Source organism: Saccopteryx leptura, chromosome 5 (assembly GCF_036850995.1).
Source record: "Saccopteryx leptura isolate mSacLep1 chromosome 5, mSacLep1_pri_phased_curated, whole genome shotgun sequence".
NCBI classification, from domain to species: Eukaryota; Metazoa; Chordata; class Mammalia; order Chiroptera; family Emballonuridae; genus Saccopteryx; species Saccopteryx leptura.
This window is the reverse complement of record NC_089507.1, coordinates 193372253-193399044: the sequence shown is the minus strand read 5'-3', so window position 1 is coordinate 193399044 and position 26792 is coordinate 193372253. Positions and strand designations below refer to the sequence as shown.

Here is a 26792-nt window from a genome sequence, read left to right as displayed (position 1 = left end):
TTATGCATTTTCCATAATGTTCAGAAATATGCCAAACTAAAACTAAACAGTACATTGTTTCGGGATATGTACTTATAGAAAAACTGTGAAGAAAACCCAGGAAAGGATAAACCCCAAACCCAGGCAGTGGTTCTGTCCTGGTGAGCGATGGGGATGCAACAGGAGAGACGCCCACGAGATGGGGGAAAGGGTGTCGAAAGTACTGCTGATGCGCTGTCGGCCCAGCTAGGGATGGAACATGGGTCCTCTTTTCATTAAAAAAAAATACACAAAGATTTTCATGAGCATAAACATAATGCAAACATTTCATCTTGTTTTTTTTTTTTAAATTTTATTTATTTATTTATTCATTTTAGAGAGGAAAGAGAGAGTGAGAGAGAGAAAGGGGGGGGGAGGAGCAGGAAGCATCAACTCCCATATATGCCTTGACCAGGCAAGCCCAGGGTTTTGAACTGGTGACCTCAGCATTCCAGGTCAATGCTTTAACCACTACGCCACCACAGGTCAGGCAAACATTTCATCTTGTGATTGGTTATCTAGCGATGGCTCATAGATCAGGACACTGAGAATATGGGAGTAGCTGCGGTTACTAATAGCTCACACTGCCAGGAACGAATCAGGGATGGAGATGGGAACGCAGGAGGCCTAAGTTTTCTCTGAATTAAGAAGTACACTGGAAGCACCTCTACGCTCATCTTCACAGCCCACCGGGAGCCACGCCTGTGTCGGCACTGGCTGTTCTTAGGCTTGGCTCTTAGCCTGTCCAAACACTCAGCGACTGACGTTACTCTGAAACTTCGATTCTACTGTGGACAGCCTTTCTGTTCCTAAGAAATCCCCAATCTCCAGATGTTGCTGCCTTCATAAGAGACTCATAATTTCACTCCAAAGTCCAGCATCAGAGCATCCCTGTCTCAGTATCCACTTAGGCATCTTCCCAAGGGGCCCCCCCCAGTTCTCCAGTACCCAACAATGGTAACATTTGTGAACTTGATGGGCTGAGGGTTTTTTTTTGTATTTTTCTGAAGCTGGAAACGGGGAGGCAGTCAGACAGACTCCCGCATGCGCCCGACTGGGATCCACCCAGCATGCCCACCAGGGGACGATGCTCTGCCCATCCGGGGCGTCGCTCTGTTGGGACCAGAGCCATTCTAGTGCCTGAGGCAGAGACCACGGAGCCATCCCCAGCACCCGGGCCATCTTTGCTCCAATGGAGCCTTGGCTGTGGGAGGGAAAGAGAGAGACAGAGAGGAAGGGGGGGTGGTGGAGAAGCAGATGGGCGCTTCTCCTGTGTGCCCTGGCTGGGAATCCCGTGTAAGTAACCCGGGACTTACACACACTAGGCCGACGCTCTACTACTGAGCCAACCGGCCAGGGCCTGGGCTGAGTTTTTTATTAGTCAATTTCCCTCTGCTAGGTGATGACTTTTAATTAACAAGTTACTTACAGACCAGCCAAAGAAGGAGGCACATAAGCAGAACTGCGTCCAGGAGAGCTTTTATTTGTACGGAACAATTTTAAAAATACAGAATAAAATAGCTTTATCTCTACTATTATTCACAACATCTGGTCCAAATATTACATATTTTTAAAATACTTAAACGTTTAATGAAGCCATGTTAGAAAAAACAATATGAAAATTCTTTTTAAAAACTCCGTAAAAGAATTACACATCTCAAAAAACAACCCCACCCCAAATACCCTTGGTATGCAAAATAAAAAAACAAACAAAATCCCCAGAAGGTACATAGCCAAAGTCAGTCACAAAAACTCAAGGAAAATATAGGCATCCCCACTGTTTTAAGAACAGCCAGAAATGTATTAATGTGTCAAACAAAGGTTGTTACAAATGAACAAAGAAGGATATTAATCTGAACTGTCAGTAAGATGGCCACGCTGGTAAGGGTGTCCTAAATGCCAGGAAACACACACAGCAATTCTAAGGACGCTGGGAGTTACTTATGTAGGGTGAGGACGAGACACGGTCAAGAAGGACGTAGGACAGGAATGTGTGAGGCTGCTGAAAAGGGACCCCCAGCGCTAATGTGCTTTCTGGGTTCGTGGGTGGAAACTGAAGGCCGGCGAAAAGAAATGGGCAGTCTTCTTGCACTGCTCTGTCGTGACTGCGGGTGGGGTTGAGGGGGGGAGACGTCCTGTTCTCCGCGTCCAAGTTCTAAGGGGACAGAGCTCAACACATGCAGCACAGGAAAATCCAGGCTCCTCTCCAAAGCCAACGGCAACTCCCTGGAGAACGGGGCCCTGTGATGCTCGGGCACGCTCACGTAACCACAGTGTCCAGGTGTGCACTCCGGGCCTCCGGTGACGGCCACGCCGGGCCTGCTGTCTGCAGCCGGGTGCACGCCCCAAGCACAGTGGCCTGCAGGATGCTGCCTCTCCTCACGCCAGACAGGTTCCAGAATGCGGTTTCCGCCACAGCTCCTTAGTCACCTTCTATCCGGCCTGGCCACTCTTGTGGCATCAACATGAAGGAAGATTATATAGTTGCCAACTTCAAGTCTAAGCTGCTAGTACCAATATTTCAGCAGGGACATGAATTAAAGTAATAACAACTTAGCTCACGGTCATAAAATATACGCATGGGTAAATAAAGTATACACACATACTAGAGATTCATCAATGGAGAAAGTCTATCATCACATGACATTGTCATGAAAATTATATCATTCCCTCCCTGGAAAACTGTGACTATTATCCTGGGTAGAAATGTTCTTTTACTAGATGGAAATACTGCAATATTCATGCATAAACCAAGTTGTCATCATGAAAGTCAGTATTCTATAGTATAAAGCAAATCCTGCGTGAATTTGTTACCATGAAAACGGGAAACCGTCAGGACCCATGAGGCTTCGTTCTAGCTGACCTGGTTAAGCCACTTCTCTTGCTTTGATCAATCACAAGAAACTCACTAAAAGTTAACATCTAACACCCACTTAAGAAAGTTTCAGTACCAACGAATCTATGTAAGTTTAATTCCCTAATGAGAATGAGAATGAAAACTGCTTACAAAGACTGGAGCTGCTCCCATTGTTCTAAACCGTGTTAGATATTTTATCATAACCAGTAGTGGTGGGGTCTCTGTTATCCTCCCCCCACCTGGATATGGTAGCATGTACCGTCCTTACAAATACTTTCTATTCACCTTCCCCGTCAGGATGGCTCACGTAAATGTGAAGATGGTGGGTAGGTGGTCACTGTGGAAATGAAGACTGAATGACCTGCCCAAGGATATCTACATAGAAAATATTTTAAGACACTCTATTGGCCAAACAAAGCATGGTGGGTGAGTGGCCCCAGTGGCGCAGGCCAACAGTGTAAACGGGAAGTTCACAGGGACAACAGACATGGCCACCGTGTCCCCCCAAACCTCCCCTGCAGTTGGGGGGCTTAAACTCAAGGAGCAGATGAACACGTGTTCTTCAAATTAGACTCATCCTGTCACATATTTGCTAGCAGAAGGACCACTTCCTAAAATGGTTGGCGTGCGCTGCTCGTGCAAGATTTACTCATTATCCCGAAGCTCCAATCACTCAAGCAAAGGTGAGTTTCACAGGCCATGCAGAAAGGACCAGACTCAATGGGGCCTCTAATCAAGCTGCCCTCTTTCCTCCCCACCTCGTGTCTCCAGCACACACCGCCTCCCTTGGACAGAGACTCTAAGTTACCCACTGGGCGGAAGATGCCTTGTCATGTAGAGTTGAAGAGAACTTGTTTCTGAATGGCTCACATTTCAGATGCTTTTATTTTGGGTATCTATCGGGTCCTTCTGCTTGCCTACGGAGCTAGAATACTGCAAATCTTTCGGATGTGTGACAGTTTTCCCCATTTTTTCAAAGCTGAGAAATTGTAGACGCTGAGCAAGAGCACAGACAGAAGGAGCTAAGAGCAGCGTCGTGTCGGAGGGCTGTCCGCCTCGCGGGCTCACCAAGCGAAAGGGATGGAGACTGGTAACCAGTGTGCTTCCAGAGAAACCAGCCATCACATACACTTCAAAAGAAAAGTAACATACAAAATTAAAATGTAGTTTACGATCTAAATTCTTCACTTAGTCTGCAGTAAGGTCCTGACAAAACAATGAAGCGGCTCTGTAGTGTTCTCGCCAGAACAAGCCCAGAAGTCCCCACCTTTCCAGGAGTCAAGGAGGCTATGGGGACATCGTAATGCCAAAGCCACCCCATTTGGCGAGGCAGGGGCAGCCTCTGGGGCAGGAAGTGCATCCTGTGGACATGAGGCTGGGAAAGCCAGACCCGCGTCCACTGGTGGAGACAGCGGCGCCCACTGCCGTCCAAGGTGCAACCAGGCCAGCGAACACTTAGGAAGCACGACCCCAGGGAGCGGGCTCGCTGTTTTAGGTCTCAGACCTTTCCTTTGACTGGAAAATTTCAAATCAAATTCAACAGAAGTCTTTTTTCCCTCCAGAAAGATTTTAGTGTTATTTAATAGAGGGGACCTCCTGGCTGCCTCTCTCCCCACCACCTTCTGCAATAACTTCAACAAGAACAGCAGCAATGGGCCGGGGGAACCTACCCTGCCCCTCTGCAAAACCGAAACCCACTGGACATGCAACCTGGCAACCCCCAGTCTCCTCAAGCCTTAACTGCACCAACACTGCGGCGACAGGTTTACCAGCATGCCGGACCATTCGACGCGGCAGCAGTTCAATACCCTTCCCGGCTTCCTTCCTGCACAAAACAAATTCACGTGTAACGTCACCCACGGTTTCTGGGCTCTGGTCCAGTAGTCAGCTTTGATAAATAGATTAGGCATTACAGTATTTACACTTTCATGGTATCAAGCAATACAAAACACAACCACAATAATGGTTACTGGCCTTCAAAAGCCATGACAACAAGCTTCCCTGATGGTATCCGCAGCTTTACAAATGCTGGGTCTTTCTTTAATGTGAGGGAGTGGGCGGGGCACAGGTAATAAGGATGCAGGTATGAGGGTCACATGGGAAAACACTGATTTCAAAAATCTGCTATAGTCAATAACATTAAATAGGAATAAAATCTTGTATTTATAGACACATGTGACAATAGCTGACACCCACATGACAGCAGAGCTAAGACGGCCATCAACATCTGGTTGGTGCCTTATGCGGCACTCTCTACCTGTCGCACCACCAGGAGTGAGACGTGCCAGAGAAGAGTGTCTCGGCCACTCGTGAAAAAGAGGCCAGTGTGACATGTGCTGGCCCAGCCTGGGCCAGGGTGGCACTGAGATAGAGCAGTTGAGAATCAGACACTGACTTCAAGGGACTTCCCTTCCCCTCCGACCCCTCCCAGTCAACGTTCCGTTCTGACACTCTGTGTACAGACCTTGCCTGTGCACAGACCGGGCACAGGGTAACCATGACACAGTTTCAACCAGGTCAACAGCCTCCTCCGACAGGAGTACCAGGGAACACAGACTCACATTTGACCAGTTGTGACAATGCGAGGATACTGGTGTCCCTTGACCACAAGAGGTCTCTGCGGTTCAGGCTGAGGTCAAATAAAAAAAACAAAAACAAAAACAGAACAGAACAAACAAACAAGCAAAACCCAAGCAGGTCCAGGGGCTTCCAGGGCAGAAAGCCTCCAGACCCTGCAGGCGGCTTGTAAGAAAGCTAGCACGGGGTGACGGGAGGGGGACCGAAAACAGGGACTCCTGTGGATCTCTACCATCTACTCCCACGGGAGGACAGAACTTCAAGTTCAGGGACCACAGCCAGCAGTGGACGCTCTCAAGGGCAAGGGGTCAGGGCTTAAATAAGGAGACAGGCGAGACATCATATTAGACACAATCACCACCCACAACAAAAAAAAAAAAGCTATTTGCAATCTGTCTTAGCTCTGGGGTGCAGAATGTAAATGCAGATATACAAATATATATGTTACTGCTTGTTACTCAGCAAGGAACTACAGATTCATGCCTCACTGCGGCCAGGCCACAGGGCAAGCTACGGCTATACCGTGGCCTGCGAGTCCTCGTCTGAACTCCGGCTGTTCGCGCTCTTCCGGAGGCCTTTCCACGTGTAGCCCACGAAGGTCGGGCTGATGGGTAAGTAGCTGAAGCATCTGTATTTTTTAATAATGTTCATGCCAAATGGCAAATCGTAGGATTCCATGCCATCCAGTGACTTGCTCCCTTTGCCCACGCCCTTCTTCCACTTCCGGATTCCCCTTTCTTCCGGAGAACCTATGAACACACAGCAAAGCCAAACAGTGGGATGTTTAGTTTAACAGCTCTACCAGGACTTGAGAGTCCAACATGCTGTCTCATAGATCGAGCCTACTGGCGTGACAGCAGGCACATTTGATGGCACTCAGCTATCCAGGTGCCTGAAACAGAAATCTAAGACTTGCTAACCCGCCCTTGTTCCTCTTGCTCCACGTGCAAACGACCTCCCAATGCCCTGGTCTCCTCCCTGTCCCTGCATGGGACACATCTTCTCAGCTGTTACTGTCGAGGTCTGGCCCAGGCCATGTCACTGCTTTCTGGGATCATTATATTAGTCTCTCGACTGGCTGTCCCATCTTCCGTCTACCATCCCCTCCCCCAAATCTTTTCTCAAACGCTGTGCAAATAACAACCACCAAAAACGCTCTCTCTGAATGCAATCTGATCTTGCAAAATGGGGCCCAAAGTACATGTTATACCATATCTCAGTGGTCCCCAACCTTTTTTGGGCCACAGACCAGTTTAATATCAGAAAATATTTTCACGGACCGGCCTTTAGGGTGGGACGGATAAATGTATCATGTGACCGAGACAAGCGTCAAGAGTGAGTCTTAGACGGATGTAACAGAGGGAATCTGGTCATTTTTAAAAAATAAAACATTGTTCAGACTTAAATATAAATAAAACAAAGATAATGTAAGTTATTTATTCTTTCTCTGTGGACCGGTACCAAATGGCCCACGGACCGGTACTGGTCCGCGGCCCGAGGGTTGGGGACCACTGCCATATCTAATGCCTTCATCAATTGTTTGTGGCAACCTCCCAATCCAGACACATCAAGTTTCATACTGCTTTCCTCTATTCCAGTGCGTGTTGTGTGCGTATATGTGACTGTGTTGCCCTCATCACGCAGTCCCCACTTGTGTGTCTGTGAGGATGAATGTCCACTGGTGTAACCCTCAGGAACAACTCTGTTCCCTGACAGATGAGTCAGGGAGAAGCCTCTCATTGCAACAACGCCTGTACTTTCTTCACAAGCCTTCGTGGTGCGAGAGGAGCACCAGCACCTGCCCTGAGCTACAACAGGACACCGAACACGGCACTGCCGTGCCCGAGCTGGGTGATGAGCTCGCGACTATGGTGCCATATTTAGGATCCTCAGTATTTCCTCACATCTAAGCTATGCACCTCCGCCCCATTGGTGTTTCAGTAACAAAGCTGACCTCAACTTCCATCTCTGACTCCTATGCCTCTCCTTCAATTAGTGCTGACTTAGGAGAGAAAGAGGGTGTTAGTCATCGACCCCCATAAATCTAACACCTTCGACCTATTTGTGTGTGTGATTCCTTCTGCCAGGTGTGCTCATCCCGTCTCCCCAGCAACCTCTTGACTGAGACTATTTGGGAAGAAAATCTCAATAAAACCTTCAAGCTCAAGAATAAGCACCACCTGCCTGACCAGGCAGAGGCACAATGAATAGAATGTCAACTTGGGACACTAAGGACCCAGGTTCAAAACCCAGAGATTGCTGTTTGAGCGTGGGCTCACCAGCTCAAGCACGGGGTCGTCGGCTTGAGCGTGGAATCAGAGACATGACCCCATGGTCGCTGGCTTGAGTCTAGAGGTCACTGGCTTGGCTGGAACCCCCCAGTCAAGGCATGTATGAGAAGCAATCAATAAATAACTAAAGCACCATAACAAAGAGTCAGTGCTTATCATCTCTCTCTTCCTGTCTGTCCCCCCCCGCCCCCCTCCTCCACTGCCTTGCTTAAAAAAAGAGACTAAGCATAGCCCTTCTCTGCTGGCAGCTGAACCTACTGGAGTGTCTGTGGCATTTTACAGCGGTACAGAGCAGCCTCCTGCAGGAAGCTGGGAAGGCCACCAGGCAAAACCCACATCACCTCCTAGTCCATTACCCAACACTTGGCATCACCCAGCTGAGAAACAAGGGTTACGGGTGTTGGAGAAGTGCTGCCTCCCTACCTCGGTCACTCTCTGATCCTGGCAACAGCCTGTGCCCACTGTACTCAGTGGCATCGGGGCGTAGGCGGCTGGCTCCTGCCTTAGCAAGAACTCACTTAAAGGGTGAGCTCTGCAAGGAGGACAAGTGCCAGAGGCTGTTACCAGCTGGCTCTGAGGGGTGTGGGCAAGTCACTGAAACCAGACTGCAGGTTGCTCGCACAGCCGTGCCGGGAGGACAGGCCGGCTGGAATGTGCCCACAGCACCCCACTGCCTCTTCCCCACAGGTGAGGAATGTATCCACACTCTCTGAAAACTAACTCAGCAAGAGGAAAATGACCCAGTAAGTTTATTAGGAAAAACCTGATTCATAAAAGAAAGCTGGAAATCTCATCTTTACTCTAGAAAACATAGTTTTCACCAGTGATGGCTTTGAACTGACTCACCTGTCCTGCTTCCTGTATTTATTTGGCAGAAAAGTAATCCACAGAATAAACACGCTTCATGTGTACCACATACCTGGGATGGTGTTATCCAAAATAAAAGCCACACAGCCTCCTACAAACATAGCGGTTGTGAGAAGAACGTTCAACACTTGATCAATTCCCGTTATCCCTAGAAACAGAACATAGCGACAGGTCACTGCCGGCCAGGACAGGCCTGCCCTTGCCTTGGAAAGGAGCCCCAGGGTGGGCTCTAACCGTCAGTCAGTGCAGTGCATGAAAGGGTCCATTCCTGCTGCACACGTGTAGTAACGACTTAAACTACTGTGCATACCTTCATCCAATAGTCAAAGGGCATATGGTGACTCTAATAGAGTGCAGTCACCCTATAACGAAAGATGAAGCCCTTGAGGGGCTTCATATTGTTTGCAGATATATTGTTTTAGATATATATATATCTAAAAATGGCTGTGTAAGGCTGAAAAATTACCAAGTGACAATAAGATGACAAAAATAATTCTGGTGTTTGCAATCAGAGGTTTTCAGCATCCTGAGTTACTATTTTGTGTTTAGCTTTTAATTAGGAACAACTGGATTTATAAACATGCTCACATGAATGTGAAATGTAAAATGTTAAAAGCAGCAGGAATCTTCTTGCTGTTGGAGGTTCAAAGGCTATGTGAAGCCTTTGAACCAACAATTCTACTCCTAGGTGTACACCCAAAAGAACTGAAAACGATTACTCCCACCAGTACAGTCAATCCTCATTATTGGCAAATTCTGTATCTGTGAAACTGCCTGCCCACTAGAATAGATTTGTAAACCCAACAAGAATACTCATGGTGCTTTCACAGTCCTTCATGGACACGCACGGGGCAGTAAAAAAAATCTGCATCACCCAACAACAATCTGCACCTTAACATGCACACGCCAGCTCATATGGGAAGTGCAAAGGGCTTCCAGAAAAACTGCAGCAAAGTGAAACTCCAATGAAACACACAGACGAACATTCACCAAGACAATTCCTGCCGTGCCAGAGCCCTCTCTAAACTGGTGGCTCTGGTTCCAGCTCCCCGAGACCCACGGCCCATTTCCCCTACCTGTGACAAGAGGGTTCTGTCTGAGGTAACTTGGAAGGACGAGTCCAAAGAAGATGGAAAACCCAAGCACAAAGAGGTTTCGGGAAGAATTTAAATCGATGAACTGCAGGTTCGAGAGTCCAACGGCTGTGATCATTCCTGGAGAGAAAACATCAGACAGTGAGTTGCAGCAGCTCACGGGGAGGAGCACATGGCGGGGGTGACAGATGATGCACAGCTGACTCCCTCCAATGTCCTTTCTCTGCCCCATCACACACAGGTCCGTCCAGAGCCCAGGCAATGACGGACAGAGATCAGGGGTGCGGAGCTTCAGAACGTGACCACCCGGGCTGCTGGGCTTGTTCAGGGCCATAAGCATCTCTGGACCAAGCAGAAAACTAAGGACAGTGGTTTCCCCTTGAAACCTCCATGCCAACATTTCTATTAAATTGGGAAACCCACTCAAATATCTGGTCCCTGATCACAACTAAATGGCACAGAGACCACACAATGTTCCACTGTAAAAATGGCCTATTGTATACACAGCCCATGCAGAGGGTAAGACAGGTGGAGTTAAATCACCAATTAAGTATCAGCTAAAGAGATCACATTTCATCTTATTTTGCCTAGACCAAATAGTATACCTTTGGTTGTACCTTCAGCATAAATTCAACTCAGAAAGTGAGGTAGGTTTTTACGTTTTGAAGGTCCATCCTTTTGTATTTTAAAATAGAAATTTGTTATCTCCAGTCTTACTGAAGGGACTGTGCAAAAAAAAAAAAAAACCCATAAAAACCCCTAATCCCTATGAAATTTTAGCCAATGAGAAGACAGGAAAGGAGCCTGAGAGGGGAACCCGCCAGGAAGAAAAGGGGGCTTTACCAAAGAGAGTGCAGAAGAGGGCTCCGAGCACGGGGTCCGGGAGGGAGGCGAAGAGGGCGCTGAACTTCCCGATCATGCCCAAGGCCAGCATGAGGGCAGCCCCATACTGGATCACCCGGCGACTGCCCACCTGCGGGACACGCCAGAGGCAGAGATGGGTGTTCGGGTCAACATGACTTCCCCGGGCCCGTTGGGGCAAATGGGACAAAACCCTCACTCAAAATCTAGATTACTTAAAAATTTTTTAGTTAAACAGGACCAATCTTATTTCATAATGATCTCAATGCACAATTACTGTACAGCACCCAGAGTAAAATGATTTCCCCCACCTCTCCTCATCCCTCTCGGTTCCCCTTCTCCTCCCCCCTTGACGATGGGGAGGGGGGCACGCCTTGGCCTCTGCTTCTCTGAGCCGTGGGTGCTGCCACCTCAGCGTGGACCTGCTCCTGCACGCGGGTCCTGGGTTTCTCATGCCCACAGTCACTGGCTGGGATGACCTTCACCTTCAGGTCTCAAAAGCAAAATGCAAAAGCTACCTTATGCCTCTGCTTCTCTTCTGGGTCCCTGGCATCACCCTTCACTCACCAAGTTAACCCGCCCCAGAGCACTTCCACCTCCCAGGGAGCACATTCCTCCCTGGAATGTGAGTCAGACAAAACCCCCCAATGTTTCTGGAACCTCCTCTCCTCATGGTGTCTTTCCCGTGTGAGACGGCACAGCCTACAGGACACAGTGCAGAACTCGCGAGCCCCACTGTCTGGCTGGCACCCCCACACCGCCTCTATCCATGTGGCCCGGCAGGCTACATACTTAACCTCTCTGGGTGGCAGGAGCCTCTTCTTCATACCACTAAACCTGTGGATTCGCTAGGATTACATGAGACAAGGTGTAAAATAGTTTGGACAGGACCTGGCAAGCATCAGGCTATTTGATAGCCTGTCACCTGAGCCTGCTGCCTCTGGCCTTTCATCTGCCTGTCTGTCCTGTGGTAAAGGGACTTTTCTAACCCACTGATCTGGGAGGTCAGTGCCCTGCACAGGTCCTCCAGTGCTCATGAGATAAAACACACTGTCCTCCCAATGCAGCCGAGCCTGCCCGCCCCTTGTGTGCCAGGCAGGCCCAGGCCCAGCTGTCCGGAACACCTTCGCTACACCCCCCTTCCAGCTGGCTTCCAGACACACCCCACAAAACACCATTCAAACACAACCTCCCTGCAAAGCCTTCCTTGATTCCAAGGAGTGGTCCTCCCCTCCCCCACCTCACTCTGGGCTTCTGCAGCATCGCTTATCATCATTTCAAACATAGTCTCATCGTTATCTGTTAAACCTGATCTCTGCCTTCCAGAAGTTTCCATCTAGCCCACTGCACCCAGGTCGTGGGAGGTGGAGCTGGCAGTGGGTCCAAGGTCCCATATTCTGGCTCTTATTCTGTGCTGCCTCTCCCAGGAAAACACCCTGAGACATAAAAAAGGTTCCAGAATGTCTGAGGGAGTGTCCACAGGGCTTTAAGTATAATCTACAGTGAGGAGAAGATGGCTACTTCCACTCAAGTTAATTAAAGTGAAATGAAATTTAAGACCCAGTCCCCTCAGTGGCGCTTATCAGATTTCAAGTGCTCCGCAGGCACCTGTGGCCGGTGGCCCACAGGGACTGCACAAGGGACGAACACAGCCACCACCACACAACGTTCTGCTGCACGGTGCCATTCTAGAATGTCCAACAGCTTCTCTAGAGACCGAAGGGTCAGCTGATAAAGAAGCAGAGTCAAACCTCACTGTGCAGACTGCTATCCAGCCAGGATCGGTCCCTGCTGAGACCCGAGCCCAGGCTCCCCTCATTCCTTCTGCGGCTCCTCCCACAGGGCACCAGGAAAACCAAAGCAAGGTCAGGCGACTGGTGGATCCAGTGGAAATGACCTGTGCTTGGCTGGATGACAGGATAAGGCAGCCTTTCATTCATACGAGGCTCATTGTTTAGCAAACCTTTTTTAAGGACCTACTTTGTGACTAGCACTTGTTAGTCTGGGGGTGAGGGGCAAATACAAAGACGAATAAGTCACAAGCTTACGATGAAACTCTTGTACTGTCCGGATTGTTACTCTGTGTGGGAGCCCAGTGGGAAGAAAAACTGAAGAGTTGGGACAGGGGTCCCTGGTGAGTCTGTAAGTTCACTGGAGGGAGATCATCTGGGCAGAGGGAACCACCTGGCCTCCCAACGGGGTCAGCCAGCCCTGTGAGGTGTGTAGAGGGAGGGCCAGGCTGGCCCCAGGGACGCCTGAAACCATAAATCCTATATGAAAACCATGCATGGAAGGCTGATCTGCCTTAGCTACTGTCAAAAACAAACAAAAAACAAGTGGCAATGCTGCCATTCTTGTGTTCAACAAACATTAACTGAGAGCCTATTACATACTTATGTTGTAAACACAGCGCTAAAACCCCTGCCTGCCGGCGCTGACACGGAGCCTTCACGGCTCCCTTCCGCTGCCCGCCTCCTCCCGCCCTCCTCCCTGCACCTCGGCTCTGTCTCCAGGGCCATCATTTCTGACTTTCCAAAGGCTTTCAAAAGTGTGGAATGCGGCAAAGGAGATAAGACCTTCCTCTGGACACTGAAGAGGTACTACAGCCGGGGACATGGTGTTGACTCTGTTGCCAGAAATGAACAGAGCTAAATAGTGAGGAACAGAATGAAGAAATAAGTCACTACACAGGTGTCGAAATAAAGAAAAACACTATCACTCCAGTCGAGCTGCTAAATCACTAAACTCAAGTTGGGTGAGGTATGAGGAAACGATTCTATTCTTTATACTTTCTAAACTTTCCGGTCCTGCATCAACGCCTGGATATACACCAGACCTCGAGATAACCCTCTGATTACCCCGGAAGGACTCATGTATCCAGACCTACGACCTCCATTATCCTGACCATCGGGTGTGACCACATCTCCTGGCATCTTTCTGACCTCCTGACAGCTGATAACCATCCTAGACCAATCCTAGGGCTAAGAATGCAGGACAGATAATTCTTAAGAATGGATGTTTTTACTGTAAGAACTCTAAGATTACCCTTTCTTCTTCAGAACGCTTCTGGGTTTTTCCTTAGCTGTGTCCCTAATTTGTAAACTCTGAGACCCAAAGACTCCGGACTCTTTTTGAGTTCATTTGACAATACCATATGAAGACAGTATCTACAGCTTATGGGGTACCTACCATGTGCTGGACTCGGCTAAGTGTTTCAAGTCAAGTTATCAATGCCAATGCCTCGCATGCCATCCTGTTGACAAGGGCATGGAGGCTCAGAGAGATGATGTCACATTGGGAGAAAGTGACGGAGCTGGGGCTGGAATCCAAAGCAGCACCCCCCCATCACCCCCTTTCTGGGGGACAGACACTGGCACACACTCAGCAGAGGAGTCCTGCACATGCAATCTGACCCCTCCGAACGTCAGAACACAACGGGGTAAGCAGCCTCAACTCCTGATCAAGCAGGTTAGAATTTCCGTGGACACGGAATGTCACAGTTGGATAAAGAATAGCAAATATTAGAGTTGCCAGGAAATGGAGGCAGACTCTTTGGAAGAGCCATGAATCACCCTCTTTCTATATGCCCTAGAATTCTGATACAATGCCCAGATCAGAGCCATTAAATAGAACTTTCTACACTGACAGAAATGTCCTGCATCAGCTCTGTCCTATGGCAGCCATTAGCCACAAGTGACCACTGAGCCCCTGAAATGTGACCGAGGAACTGAATTTTTCATTTTAACTAATTTAACCCTAAATAGCCACACGTGGCTATTGGACTTCACCACCCCAGGCAGCTGTATCGATGGCTGGATTACACCATCTACACAAGGCAATGAAAACTGATTCCAGGGCTGCTGCTGCCCTTGAATGAATGCAGCCTTTGCCTGGGAACCTTGATCTAAAGCGATTCAAAGGCAACTCAATTTAACTCATTGAAAAGAGCTGGCAGGTTGCCTTTCAGAATAAGCTGGCACCATTCAAACTGTAATGAAGAGAATTACTCCCCAGACCAGCTCACTCCCGCTTTGGAAGGGAACCTCAGTGAGCAGCACCTCTTACTCCTACCGTGCCCCTGCCCCTGCCCCTGGTACGTTTCAAAGGGGTGCAGAAAGGGAGCTAGCTGGCTTATGAAACTGTCTTCCCCTAATAGCCCCTCCATCCACACTATTTTATGTTGATGTCATTTCATATCAGTTACAGTTCTATAGATTCACGCAGCACACTGGCTAAAGAGCGCGTGGCTTCTGTCCCATTCTGCGTCCATGGGGAACACTATGTGTGGGAAGTATCCAGTTCTCACCACGGGCAGCAACAGGACCAGGCTGGTGCTGGAGGGGGTGCCTGTCAGGCAGCCCTCACACACCCTGCGCCGGGAGCAACAGGCAGCAGGTGGAGCCAGCTGCACACCTGAGGCTGAGCTCTGTGATGGCCCTGCCAACTTGAAGTAAAACCAATGACCGTGTTAGGCACGCACTGCACATGCCCTGCTCCCTCTCACCTGGATTTCCAGTCAAGATTAACTAAAGTTAGTATCTGGTTTCTTTTTATCTGGCTATAGAATCTCACAGAGAACTGGGGGAGGATTTCTAATTTCACAGAGGTAAAACAGTTCCAGAAGGCTCTTTGGGTAAGCTTTACCCCTAAGATCTCAGGACACAGAGAGGGAGTCAAGGGAAACCTGTGACCCACGCAGGCTGTCCAGAGTGGTGAACCAGTTCTGACAGTCTCTCCGTACAATGGCCAGGGGCTGAGCTGCATTGCTCAAACCCTGGCAAACAGCACACTTTGGCCCTAGAGCACTAATTTTCAACCGGTGTGTTGCAAGAGGCACAGTGGTACGCTGTAAGGATTTTTAAAACATGCAATACCTGGCCCTGGCCAGGTGGCAAAGTGGATAAAGCATTGACTTGGTGCACCAGAGGTCAAGGGTTCTATCCCTAGTCAGGGCATGTAGGAGAAGCAATCAATGAGAACATAACTAAATGGAACTAAGTAAAACAACAAATTGCTGTTTCTCTCTGACTCCCTCTCCCCTTCCCCCCTCCCTCTCTCTCTCAGAAATCAATAACAAATTAAAAATATATATACTAAAACAAGCAATACCTATTTAGCCAGGGGAACTGTCCTCTTTTCCCTTAGATTGTCAAATAAAAAAATGACAACAGCCAACACAACGATAGCTGTCCAGTATGAATGAATCAAAATTATACCTATATATTTTGTCAGATCGGCAAAAAAGATATTCTTGGGTGTGTCGCAGAATTTTAATAATTAGTTTAAGTCAGGGGTCGGGAACCTTTTTGGCTGAGAGAACCATGAACGCCACATATTTTAAAATGTAATTCTGTGAGAGCCATACAACGACCTGTGTACGTTAAGCATTATCCAATAAAAATTTGGTGTTGTCTCAGAGGACAGCTGTGATTGGCTCCAGCCGCCCGCAACCATGAACATGAGCGGTATGAAATGAATGGATTGTAATACATGAGAGTGTTTTAAATTTTAATGTTATTATTATTTCTATTAAAGATTTGTCTGTGAGCCAGATGCAGCCATCAAAAGAGTCACATCTGGCTCGTGAGCCATAGGTTCCTGACCCCTGGTTTAAGTGGTTCATAAAATGGAAAAGGTCGGAAATCACTGCCCTAGACAATTACAATATAAAGTTTATTTGCTAGTAACATCTGAAAGGCCCAGGAGCAGTTGGCTTCTTACAGAAGATCGTCTGTGGGGTAGGGCAAGCCCAGGGTCTCGTCTGTGTCTGTAGTTGGGTAGGGAGAAGAGACAAGTGGATAGGACTCCAGATGTTGGCCCTGTTCAACCTGAGGGACTCGAATGGCTTGTCTAAATTACTCCCTCCATAACCAATGTCATCTACAAGAGAAGGGTTCTGCTGTTATGATTTGAAAACCATCTTAATTCTTTACTGGAAGATCAACTCTTTTCTGTAATGAGCGGTATCATCTCTCATCTAGAACTACTCCTAACTGGTCTCCCGCTTCCACCTCCTGCCCCACCTGCCATGGTCTATTCTCTTTAGAGGAGCCAAAGTGGCCTTTAAAAAAAAAAAAAAAAAGACAGCTCAAATAGTCTCTTCCCGGGCCATTCCCTGCCACTGGGTCGCTGGCAGCCTACAGGGCCTGTTACCTAGAAGACTTCATCTGCTCTCAGCTGCGCCAGCCCCCCACTGGCCTCCCTGCTGACCCACATGCTGGCCCGCTGCCCCGACAGGGTTTGCACTGGCTGTCCCCCTGCCCAAGTGCCCACTCCGCAGGTGTCCGCACAGCTCCCTCCCGCCCTCGCCTCCTTCAGGCCTTGGCTCCAGGCCATCTTCTCAGTGAGGCTTAGTCCCACCACCACGGAACACTCACCCTCACCCTCACCCTCACGCCATCCCCCACCCCGCATCCCCCACCCCGCCCCGTCTCTGTCATACCGAGTACGCTTATAGCTAATCATCTGTTTTCTCTGCCAGAACGTAAACTCTACGACGATGGGGATACTTTCCTCTTTTATTCACTGATGTACCCCAAGTTCCTGAAACAGGCTGGCACAGGGTCGGTGCTTAACAAAAACTGTATAGAAGGCATGAAGGAGTGATAGCACCTGAGTACCTGCCTACGCAGGCCAGCCTGGCGAGGAGAGACCTACACCAGCATTCCAAAAACCCACCACCAACAAAAAAGGAGATGGGGGGGGGAGACGATGACCCCAGAATGGGAGGCCTTCCCTGTGCAACTCAGGTGGTCAGACCAGCCAATAAAATGGACCAACACTTAGCGGCCCAACCATTTAATTAGAAAAATGTTTGTACCTTAGTAATTCCCAAAACTCCAATGTTGGGACTGGATGAAGTAGAGCCATTGCCAGTACCAAATATGCCATCGAGAACACAGGAGAGACCCTCCACGAAAATCCCCCTAAAATGTAAAGGGATGGGGCAAAAAGAAACATTCATTCAATGGGGGAACACTCGGACATACGCCCTCCATGGCTGTGACCCCAAGGCCTGGCCCACGGAGCTGCAGCCTCTGTGCCCCGGGAGGGGTCAGCGAGGCAGCGTCTCCGGCCCCGCCCCAGACCTCCACGCTCACTCAACTTTGAGAAGCACCTCTGTGAACCATACATTAGACACAGGTGTTTGAACTGTACTCCAAATGAAAGGGTTTTAGCAAGAAAACAGAGCCACTGGTTGGGATCTAAGACCAACACGAGCTGTCCATTGATTTGATCCCTTTGCTATTCATATCTGGTTTCATCAGGGAGGACATGCTTTGTAATTCTGTAAACACTGACACTTCTTAAAAGAATCAACATACCAAGTCATTTAATCATGTGTAATAGCTCAGCTGGAGAAAGACATAAAACCAGGACTGTAAGCCCTAACAGCACCAATGCAAGAAACGCCAAGACACCAGCCCACTGGCTCTCTTCGCATGTGATCCCTTTCAGAGGGGCAGTGGCTGGGTGTAAAGGGGTGTGTGTGGGGGGGTGACTCGGGCAGTTTTATCTTCTCTGCAGCCTCCACAGGGTCCAAATCACTCCTGGTATCCAGAACCTAAAGACCAGGTGTGCTGAGAACCTACACCCCACAGTTCACAACCCGCCAGATTCTGCAGACTTCATTTATTTCTACTCTATCTGTGTAAACTCTAATTGTGACTAGACGACACAGCATCTACACCCTGGGACAGGTGGGGAAACAAGAATAAAGGGGAAATACATCCATGACCCCCAAACCAAGCAAAGAACAACATCAGTGTCTGCGATGTGTTCTGGTGAGTTTCAGGTCTGGCGAGGCCTCAGAGAGCAAGTCTTAGGTGATTGTTACCGTGAGGAAGAAAGGGTGAGAATTCCAGTCAGTGTTACAAATGAGGAAAACGACTTGTCCAAAGACAGACAGAGCCCTGATGCTTGTCTGCCTCCATGCTGAAATTCTTAGTTTCTTCTCCAAGATTATCCAAGCCAAACAGTAAAGGAATGAGGTGCTGGGCCCAAGGAGAAACTTGTTTCCTCGGGAACGTACCTGTTTATTGCATGGATGGGAGGCGGTGGGGCACAGGACAGCCTTGCGCAGGCGTAGTAGTCCCCGATAGACTCGATAATACTGGCGACAACAGCGCTGAGCATGCCAATGACACCAGCGGCAGAGATGGTGGGCAGTCCCCACTGAACTACGGGAGGAAGACAAATGTGAACTCCTCACTTTCTAGAGGGGCAGGCTCACGTTATCAGACACTGAGTCATTCAGAATTCCCGAGGACTCGACAAGGTCCCCTCAGATTTTGAAGCTCACGGAAACTTTTATTTTAACACTTACATTACCAATGGCTGGGTGTCTGGGAATAGTTCCTGAGTCAGATGAAGATGGCCATAGCCAGGACTGGTCTGCTCTCCACCCTTATTTAAAATAAACTGTTTGGCAGAAAGAGGCTTCAAAGCCACAGGTCTTAAATACAATTTAAATAGCCTGCTGTGTTGAAATAGAAATTTGTAGGACAATTTTTTTAACCCTGCTGTGCAAAGTCTGTTAAAAACTAGTGGTGCCCTTGCTGGGGGGGGGGGGGGGGAGGAATTGGCATCAAATGAAAAAGCAGTGAAAAGTGACCAGCTAAGTTTAATCTCAACAGTAAAGCATGGCGCAAGGTATAGATAACCATTCTCTACAGTTATATCAGCATTTTTATATTATTTATTTAGTCTATCATGTCATGGAAAATTAAATAGTTTCCTTTAAGAAAGCAAAGAGAAGTCCTTGGGTAGCTTCATTTTGAATACCTAGATTGAGTTATTTCTGCATTAGATGTAAAGAAAAAAACCTCTTTCGGACTTTCGAATCCGTAGATCTCATTTAATAAAAATAGCACAAGGAACTTCCACTGTAGGAATGAATAGACTTCTTTGATACAGTACCCAGACCTTCTTCCCTTGAACCGTTAGTGATACCAGTCCCAGAGAAAAGCACAGCGGGAAAGAACAGATGAGCGGATGTAACAGGCTCCTGCGCAGGGCCAGCGAGGCAGCTCAGGGAACAGACACTGAGCGATCCAGGCACAGTGAACAGTTAGACATCAAATGAAGGCAACCCATACTGGGTCCCAACGAGTGCAAGTCAGGAAATCAGGAAGAGGAGAGTCCCCGTCCAGGGAGGGTCTGGAGAGCGGCAGGAGTGGAGAATGCATTCTGGGTAGGCAGCGGCTTGAGCATCAGCAAGTGAGCAGAACCAGGTGTGCAGGAATGGGTGCATCTGACATGGGGCAGGTAGGTCTAGGGAGGGCTCCACACAGCACCTAGAGGCGCTTGACCTCTGCCTCCCAGGTAACCGGGAGCAACCTCGGGTTTGGCAAGAAAAAGAAAAGTAAGATGTGCAGACTATGCCTGGAGTGTGTGTGAGGGCAGGACTGCTCCACCCCTGGGACTACTTTACCCAGTGGGAGCAGACAGAGGGCGTAGAGGCCCAAGGTCAGAGGGCCAAGATGCATGTCCATGGGCAACAGCTCAGCATGCTCTATGTCCACCAGCAGCGGGCTTGGTCAACATCTCATCGCCGAGAATTTGGAACAGATTTTTCTCATGCAGAGGATTTATCAAGCAACCTTCTAAATTTTCTAATAATCTTTTCTATGGTTACTTGTTGCTGATGTCATTTTGTGGTTTCATTCTAGTGTCCTATTTTAGGAGTGGGATTCTTATTTTATTTTGCCATTTACTCTTTTTCAGAAATTGCCTTTTACTTCCTTAGTCTCTTTACTCTTATTATTTTCTAGTATTTTCTGCCTTGCGCCTGACGTCCTTAATTTTGATGTATAAAATCTTTACTCCATCTACTTCAACATTTTAAATTTGTAATGCCCTAACTTTTGGACCCCTTTTCCTTCAGACTATGCACATGTTTGAGACCCTGCTGACTTCCTGCCATCTGCACTTACTGTCACTTCCTCTCTCTGCTGAACTAGAACCTTTAACTTATGTTAACTCACAGCCAGGTTTCCCAACATTAGCACTGTAGACATTTTGGGCCCCAAATCTGTATTTTAACAACCAATCCAAGAAATTCTTAGTATGCTAAAGACAGAGAACACAAAGGCAGAGACATATTTGAAAACCGATCTCCAAATTAAGCCGAATCATCAGAGTCCTTAAGACTGCATCCTTCTGGGGTAGCTTTTCCTATCGGTGCTCATCTCGGGGGGCCACCTGCAGGGGCAGGGCCACCCCGTGTGCCGTGTGGGCCTCCTCCCAGCTGCCCTCCCAGGCCTCCTTCCTGCCTGCCTCCACAGTTGACTCTAACCTCATTTTATCTCAGATTACACCTCAAACCTGGCAAGAGACCTCCTGTCCAGGATTTCACCCTAGTGGAACCCAAAGAACCAACTAATTACTCTGAGGAGGGAGCTGGTCAGTCTCTGTGTGTTCATTATGGCCCTCCAGGGACAGGGCCTCCCTTCTTTTGGGGTCAAATCCTCTAATGACCAGAATGTCCCAGACCTTCGGGGACAAAGGCTTTTCTTGCTGCAGAGCCTTGTGCCAACTTCCAGCTCCTCTCAGCTGCCCTCGTGAGCCCCCGACCCCCTCTGGCCATCAGTATACTTACATGGGTACGGGACCTTAAACCACGGGGCTACCAGAAGCACACCCTGCCGGGCGTCCGTCCGTGCGTAAAAGCCATACTTGGTGCTGTCGGGAGGGAAGACGTCCGTCACTGTGAAGATGAAGCAGAGCAGCCAGGACACGAGGATGGCCAGGATGATCTGACGAGGTCAGAGAAAAGGCTGTCAGGCCACACAGGTGGTGGCTGCTGGCCAAACACAAGCCTTCCCACTGCTGAGTATCACACCCCGGCACCCATCACAGTCGGTACCTTCACCCCAAAACACCCGTAACAGAGCTGCTGGAAGCCTATTTCTTGAATGGAATCACATTTAGAGAGAGCTGTTGCATGCTGGGAAAGGTACTTGAACCCTAAGTCTGGCTCGTAACATAAGGGTAAGGGACAATGTGCCTGCAGAGGCAGCTTAGCGTCAGATCTCCCTCAGGCCCAGGAACAGGGTCAGGGTCTCAGAGTCAGAAGCTTCTACCGCTGTAACGCTGGAAGTCCACGACGATTTGGGTGGTCATTAGTACCCCAACGTCACCACACAGACGTGGTCCCCACCCCCCAGCTAAACCTGATTAAAACCTTCCTTTCACATAAACATTTTACATAATGAACCAAGGGCAATATTATCAAGAGAAAAAAAAGTGTTAACTACTTACAGGGAACATTTTGAAAAGCTGTAACTTGTATGCAGTCCATCCTTTCTTGGATTTGTAAATTGGGAGAGGAAATTTAACATTTCTGGCATATTGAGAAAACAGTAATACTAGGAAGATTGTCCTGAGGAGAGAAAGAAAACAAACTAGTGTAACAGCTGCCTGTGTTTCAGAATATTACTTCAAAGTTTCAGTGGCAAAGGGATCGTGCATGGTCAACTCCTTTCTCTAAAATGAGAAGAGTTCTCAACTATTATTTGGGAAACCACAGCTTTTGTAAATGCCATTTTTGAAAAGACATTAGAATTTTTTTTCTTAGCCATTTTTTTGATGTAGAAATCAAAGCTACCATGTAAATGCTTTGGCTAAATTTCCCTTTAATTGAATAAGAAAACCCAAAGAATGCACACGCTGATGGGAGGGAAAGACAGGCTGACAGATACCACACAGAGCAAAGGGCAATCACACCTAGAAATTCACTAAAGACTAAGCAACTATGCACAAGCATGCACACACACGCACACACACACACACACACACACACACACACGCAAACAGTGAAGATGGACCATAAAGACTCACAGGAATAGGCTTCAGGTGGCAATAAAATATGCAACTTTTCCCCCACTTTTCTGTATTTTCTGATTTACTTATAAAGAGCATAAATTACTTTTAAAGCGCAGAACACTTCAATATTTACGAGAGCTACCCAGCAGCATCCCCTGAGAGGTCTGTGTGTGTCAGACATTAAGTGAAGGTCCGGCCACCCATCAGCTCAGCCTTCTGCAGCGGCTTCTATGATCACCCACTTCAGAAAGACAAGGCTGTTAGTCCGAGATCATGTAGCTAGAGTTTGCAAGGTGGGTGGCCCAGGAGTCTAGCTCTACAACCTGGACTTCGAACGACTTTACAACACAGGTCATAATGGCTAGGACGCCTGGGCCGGCTCAGAAGTCTCTTTACCCTGAACCCCACACTCCTGACCCAGCTACGCTAAGGGCTATAGGAGGCAGTGATGCCAGGTGGCTTCCCTGCAGCAGGACCTGACCCATCCTCATCAGTGCAGTGCCCGGAGTGTGGCAGGCGAGGGATGGCTTCCGGCACTGAAACAATAAAGGCGCGTGATGACGTGCTTCATCATCTGTCGGGATTCCCTCTTTCACTTACAACCCCAGGTAGAGTTGGCAGAATAGCAGGGTCTCTGTCAAAGCTAAGCTTTTTGTTCCCGAACACAGCTGCAATCGCTGAGATGGAATTATCGGCTCCACTGACAGCCCATCAGCATACCTAATGAAGTGCAGCTGCAGGCTGGAGCCCAGGCCTGTGCCGCTCTGCTGTCTCCCCGCCCACTCGGATGCTCCGTGGCCTGGGAATGGGGTCTCTGCCCCACCACAGTCTCCAGGCCAGGACCAGCTCAAGGCTGAAAACATGCATAGTGTCCCAGTTATTCCAATTTCCCTGGGGTGGTGAAATTTAACAACCACCACAAAAAAATAAAATAAAAGGGTACAGCAATGAGAGATACTAACTAAAACAGGTTTATTTTAAACAGAGACCAACATGAAACTCATGTTTTAAATACTACTACTGATTTATTTCAAAGTGAACACTCAGACCCAAACCGCCCCGAGTCTGCTCTCATTGTTACCTCTGTATCAGGTTACTCCCCACCCGACAATTACACCTGCCCCGTGGAGTTCACTTTTCAAAACACCTTTAAAAGAAGAGGAGGGACACAAACAGGACTCAGGGAAGGACACCTGATCTCAGGCCCCCACCCCGGCAGCGCAAATGAAGTGAGTGGACTGGGCAGGCGAGCGTTCCGCTTTCCTTCCGTTCTGAAATCTGCCTGCTTCTCATCCACGTTCACCCCCGAATACACCCAGGGGGCGGGTGGGCAGGCCGGCCCTCCGTGGAGGCAGGGGGTGGGGGGGTGCCCCTGTCACACACCTTAGCTGAGCAGAGAAGGGACCGGGATCTGAGCCCTGCCACTCAGGCCAGGTTCTGTTCACCACAGCTAGCTCTTGCTACCTCACGTTTATTACATACTGCTTGCCTGGTGACCTTTCTTTTACCTTACAGATATTATTCAAGAAATGCACACTGCCACGGAGAAAAATTATAACAAGCAGAGAAGCAAAAAGAAAAGACAAAATCCTTAAGATCACTTATCTTCCCATGGTGACAACCATGTAGCATTCTGGCCTATTAATTCCTAACGGTTTCCATTCTTGCGTTATTTACGGGTCATCCTGGGGTTTAAGAGGGAGACAGTGCTGCCTGTTGTCCTTGCCCTCCGAGCACAAACGGGTCATCACCTGACCCAGAGTACCTGCCCTGGACAGAGGGAGATCTGCACCAGCACCTCAGTGGCTGCTCAGCATTTCATCTCCCTGAGTCCCCAAACTCCGGCCCTGAGGCCATTTATCCGCCCACCACCCTGCACTTCCGGAAGGGGCACCACTTTCATTGGTGTCAGTGAGAGGAGCACCGTATGTGGCGGCCCTCCAACGGTCTGAGGGACAGTGAACTGGCCTCCTGTATAAAAAGTTTGGGGACCCGTTAGACGAACCACATATTGTCTAACAATTCCCATATGGTGCGGCACTGGGAGCAACGGAAACTGGGACGATCACCTGTCCCTGGCAGTCGCTTGAGTATCTGCAGATGACAAGTTCCTAGGGCTAGAATGGATCTTCGAACAGTCAATAATGTATTTAAAAGCTTTTGATACAAACTGCCAAATACACGTACAGGCTGGGGTAATTTAAAGAACCACCCCGGGACTGAGAACGTGGCATTGCTATACTATCTATCTAACACAGGATCTTCTCATACTTTTATATCTCTCCCAATTTCATCAATTTAAAAAACCCTATCAGCATTTATTCTATCATTCATTCTTCACCTATGAATTACTTAGTTCAGCATAGTTTGCAACAGCAAATACTGTAAACAACATTCATGAGTATTAACTGGGGAATGGTTTAATAAATCATAAGACTATTTAATACTATGTAACATTGTGCAGTTTTACAAATGAAATAGATCTAAACACACTGTCTTGGAAAGGTGAGTCCAAGAAAAAATGTTGGGATGAAAATCATATTATAAAATACTATAATGGTAAAGCTGTATATGTGTATTTTATGCATAAACAAAAACATAATAGGATAAATAATAAATATTTACTAGTTAATCATGAGCAGATTTCTTTTGAGAATGGGCATTACTTTACCTTAGATTTCCCTATTTAATTACTGTTAAACTTCAAATGGCTAGAACTGAAATGCCTTGGGGGTAACAGATAAAACAAGACTCCTGTTGAGTGTTTGGTGCTGGTAGGGGAGCGCTTCTTTCACTACTCCCCATTCCTGAATAAGTTTGAAATTATCCCTAAGGAAAATAAACAAAGGCCTGCCTGGTGGCAAACCCAGGCAGCTCCAAGGCCCAAGGCCAGCCCCAGCATGAACGGCTTCCCTCCCTCTGGGTGAGCTGAGCTGGCTCTTCTGCTGCCGGCCCTGCCCAAGCAGCTCCCAGCCAAGCTGGCCTTCCTGCCTCCTGAGCCCACCTCTCTGGTGCTGTTGCCCAAGCAGCACGGCCCGGCCTCAGGTGTGTCAGCCTGCCCCTGAGCAAGCACGCCGATACAGCAAGCTGGATGCCCTTGAGGTCGTCTTTGCACACGACCCATGTCAACCAGCTGGGCTGCACGTTTGCTCTATTCTTGCAAGGTAACACAGTGGACCTGGGCCAGATGTGCAGCTTGTACATTGGCCTGGGCTCGCACATCATCTGGGTTCCCTGAAACATCTTCTCCTATGGCTACTCGGGCTACGATGTCAGGTCCACAGGTTCTCCGAGTACCTCTACCCGACATCCAGCGCCCACCTGGCAGGTGGCTCTGTACCCTGTACTGCGTGAGTCCTGAGAACATTATCCTATAAGGGGTAGAGCACTAGAACCTTCATGGGAGATCTGGCCTCGAGGTACGAGTCTGCAGCTGTAACCCTCTACTTGGCTCTGATGGCTGGCTCGCATGTTGATTTTCCCGGTATCAGAAAAAGGTACTACTTAGATAAGTTTTCCAGCATTGACAAGACTTCTAAAGTCACCTCTGCTGCGTTGGTCATTCAAGGGACAGAGGATGAGACCACCGATTTCTCCCAGGCCAGGCCATGTATGAGCACTGTTCCTGAGACTTGCAGCCCCCCTGGGTTGAAGGAATTGGGTATAATGACAGAGCTTTAGGCAAAATACCTAGAAAGACTAAAACAGTTCCTGTCTCATGAACTTCCTAATTCCTGAAGACACTTGATTTTATCTCATTGACTGTGAACACAAGGGTCTTCTGTTTTACTATGCTCACAAGGAAGTCTAGGCCTGTAGGGTGCCGTCATCAAAGAGCTGGGGAAACAGCCTTGTAGCCAGAGGATTTCTACTAATTCATACAATCTTTTACACTGAACTGCTGTGGTTTCCAGCTTGTGACCTTGCAGGGATTAGGAACTAGAGCTGAAGGTGGGGACCAGTTCTCATGCTGTACAAAGGATGTTCCCAGCTGTGTCTCTCCCTCCCCCGTCACTGAGGACTCACTCATGCAGGACTCCCCCTCCTTCCCCCATGTCCCCTGCATTCCGGAGGTCACTCTATTGGTGAAGCTGTGCTAGAGTAACTGGAAACCTGGTGACAAAAATTCCTTTAACTTTCGTTAACATGCCAACCTGTCCCCCAAACAGGTCGTTTGAAGGATAATTTACTGAACTATCCTGAACAGCTTCACCAACTGGAACCACAGAAATATAACTGGAATGTTCTTAAAAATAAACTGGTTTTTTTTTTAAAGTGTAAATTGATTACTAGTCAACAGTTTTCCTATTCTGATTGTCAAATAAAAGCCTCGGACTTCCGTCCTGGCACCTCCTCCTTTGAGGCTGTTTAGGAAGTCCTGTACGTACCTGCAATCACACT

At 48.3% G+C, this 26792-nt stretch overlaps 1 protein-coding gene and 1 pseudogene across 2 annotated transcripts in view; one reads left to right on the top strand and one right to left on the bottom strand.

Moving 5' to 3' along the window:
• Positions 1–1481: 1481 nt before the first annotated feature.
• The window catches only part of SLC23A2 (solute carrier family 23 member 2), a 120469-nt gene continuing 95158 nt past the window's right edge, over positions 1482–26792 (bottom strand). For both annotated transcript variants that reach the window (XM_066387269.1, XM_066387270.1), the window contains 8 exons: positions 21828–21948; positions 21166–21322; positions 18598–18745; positions 17386–17491; positions 10548–10677; positions 9687–9824; positions 8663–8758; positions 1482–6201 (listed from right to left, as the gene is read on the bottom strand). In XM_066387269.1, coding sequence (XP_066243366.1) covers positions 5969–6201; positions 8663–8758; positions 9687–9824; positions 10548–10677; positions 17386–17491; positions 18598–18745; positions 21166–21322; positions 21828–21948 — 1129 coding nt within the window. In that variant the 3' untranslated portion in view covers positions 1482–5968. The remainder of the gene's footprint in view (positions 6202–8662; positions 8759–9686; positions 9825–10547; positions 10678–17385; positions 17492–18597; positions 18746–21165; positions 21323–21827; positions 21949–26792) is intronic.
• Positions 25292–26129, top strand: LOC136406119 (alpha/beta hydrolase domain-containing protein 17C-like; annotated as a pseudogene).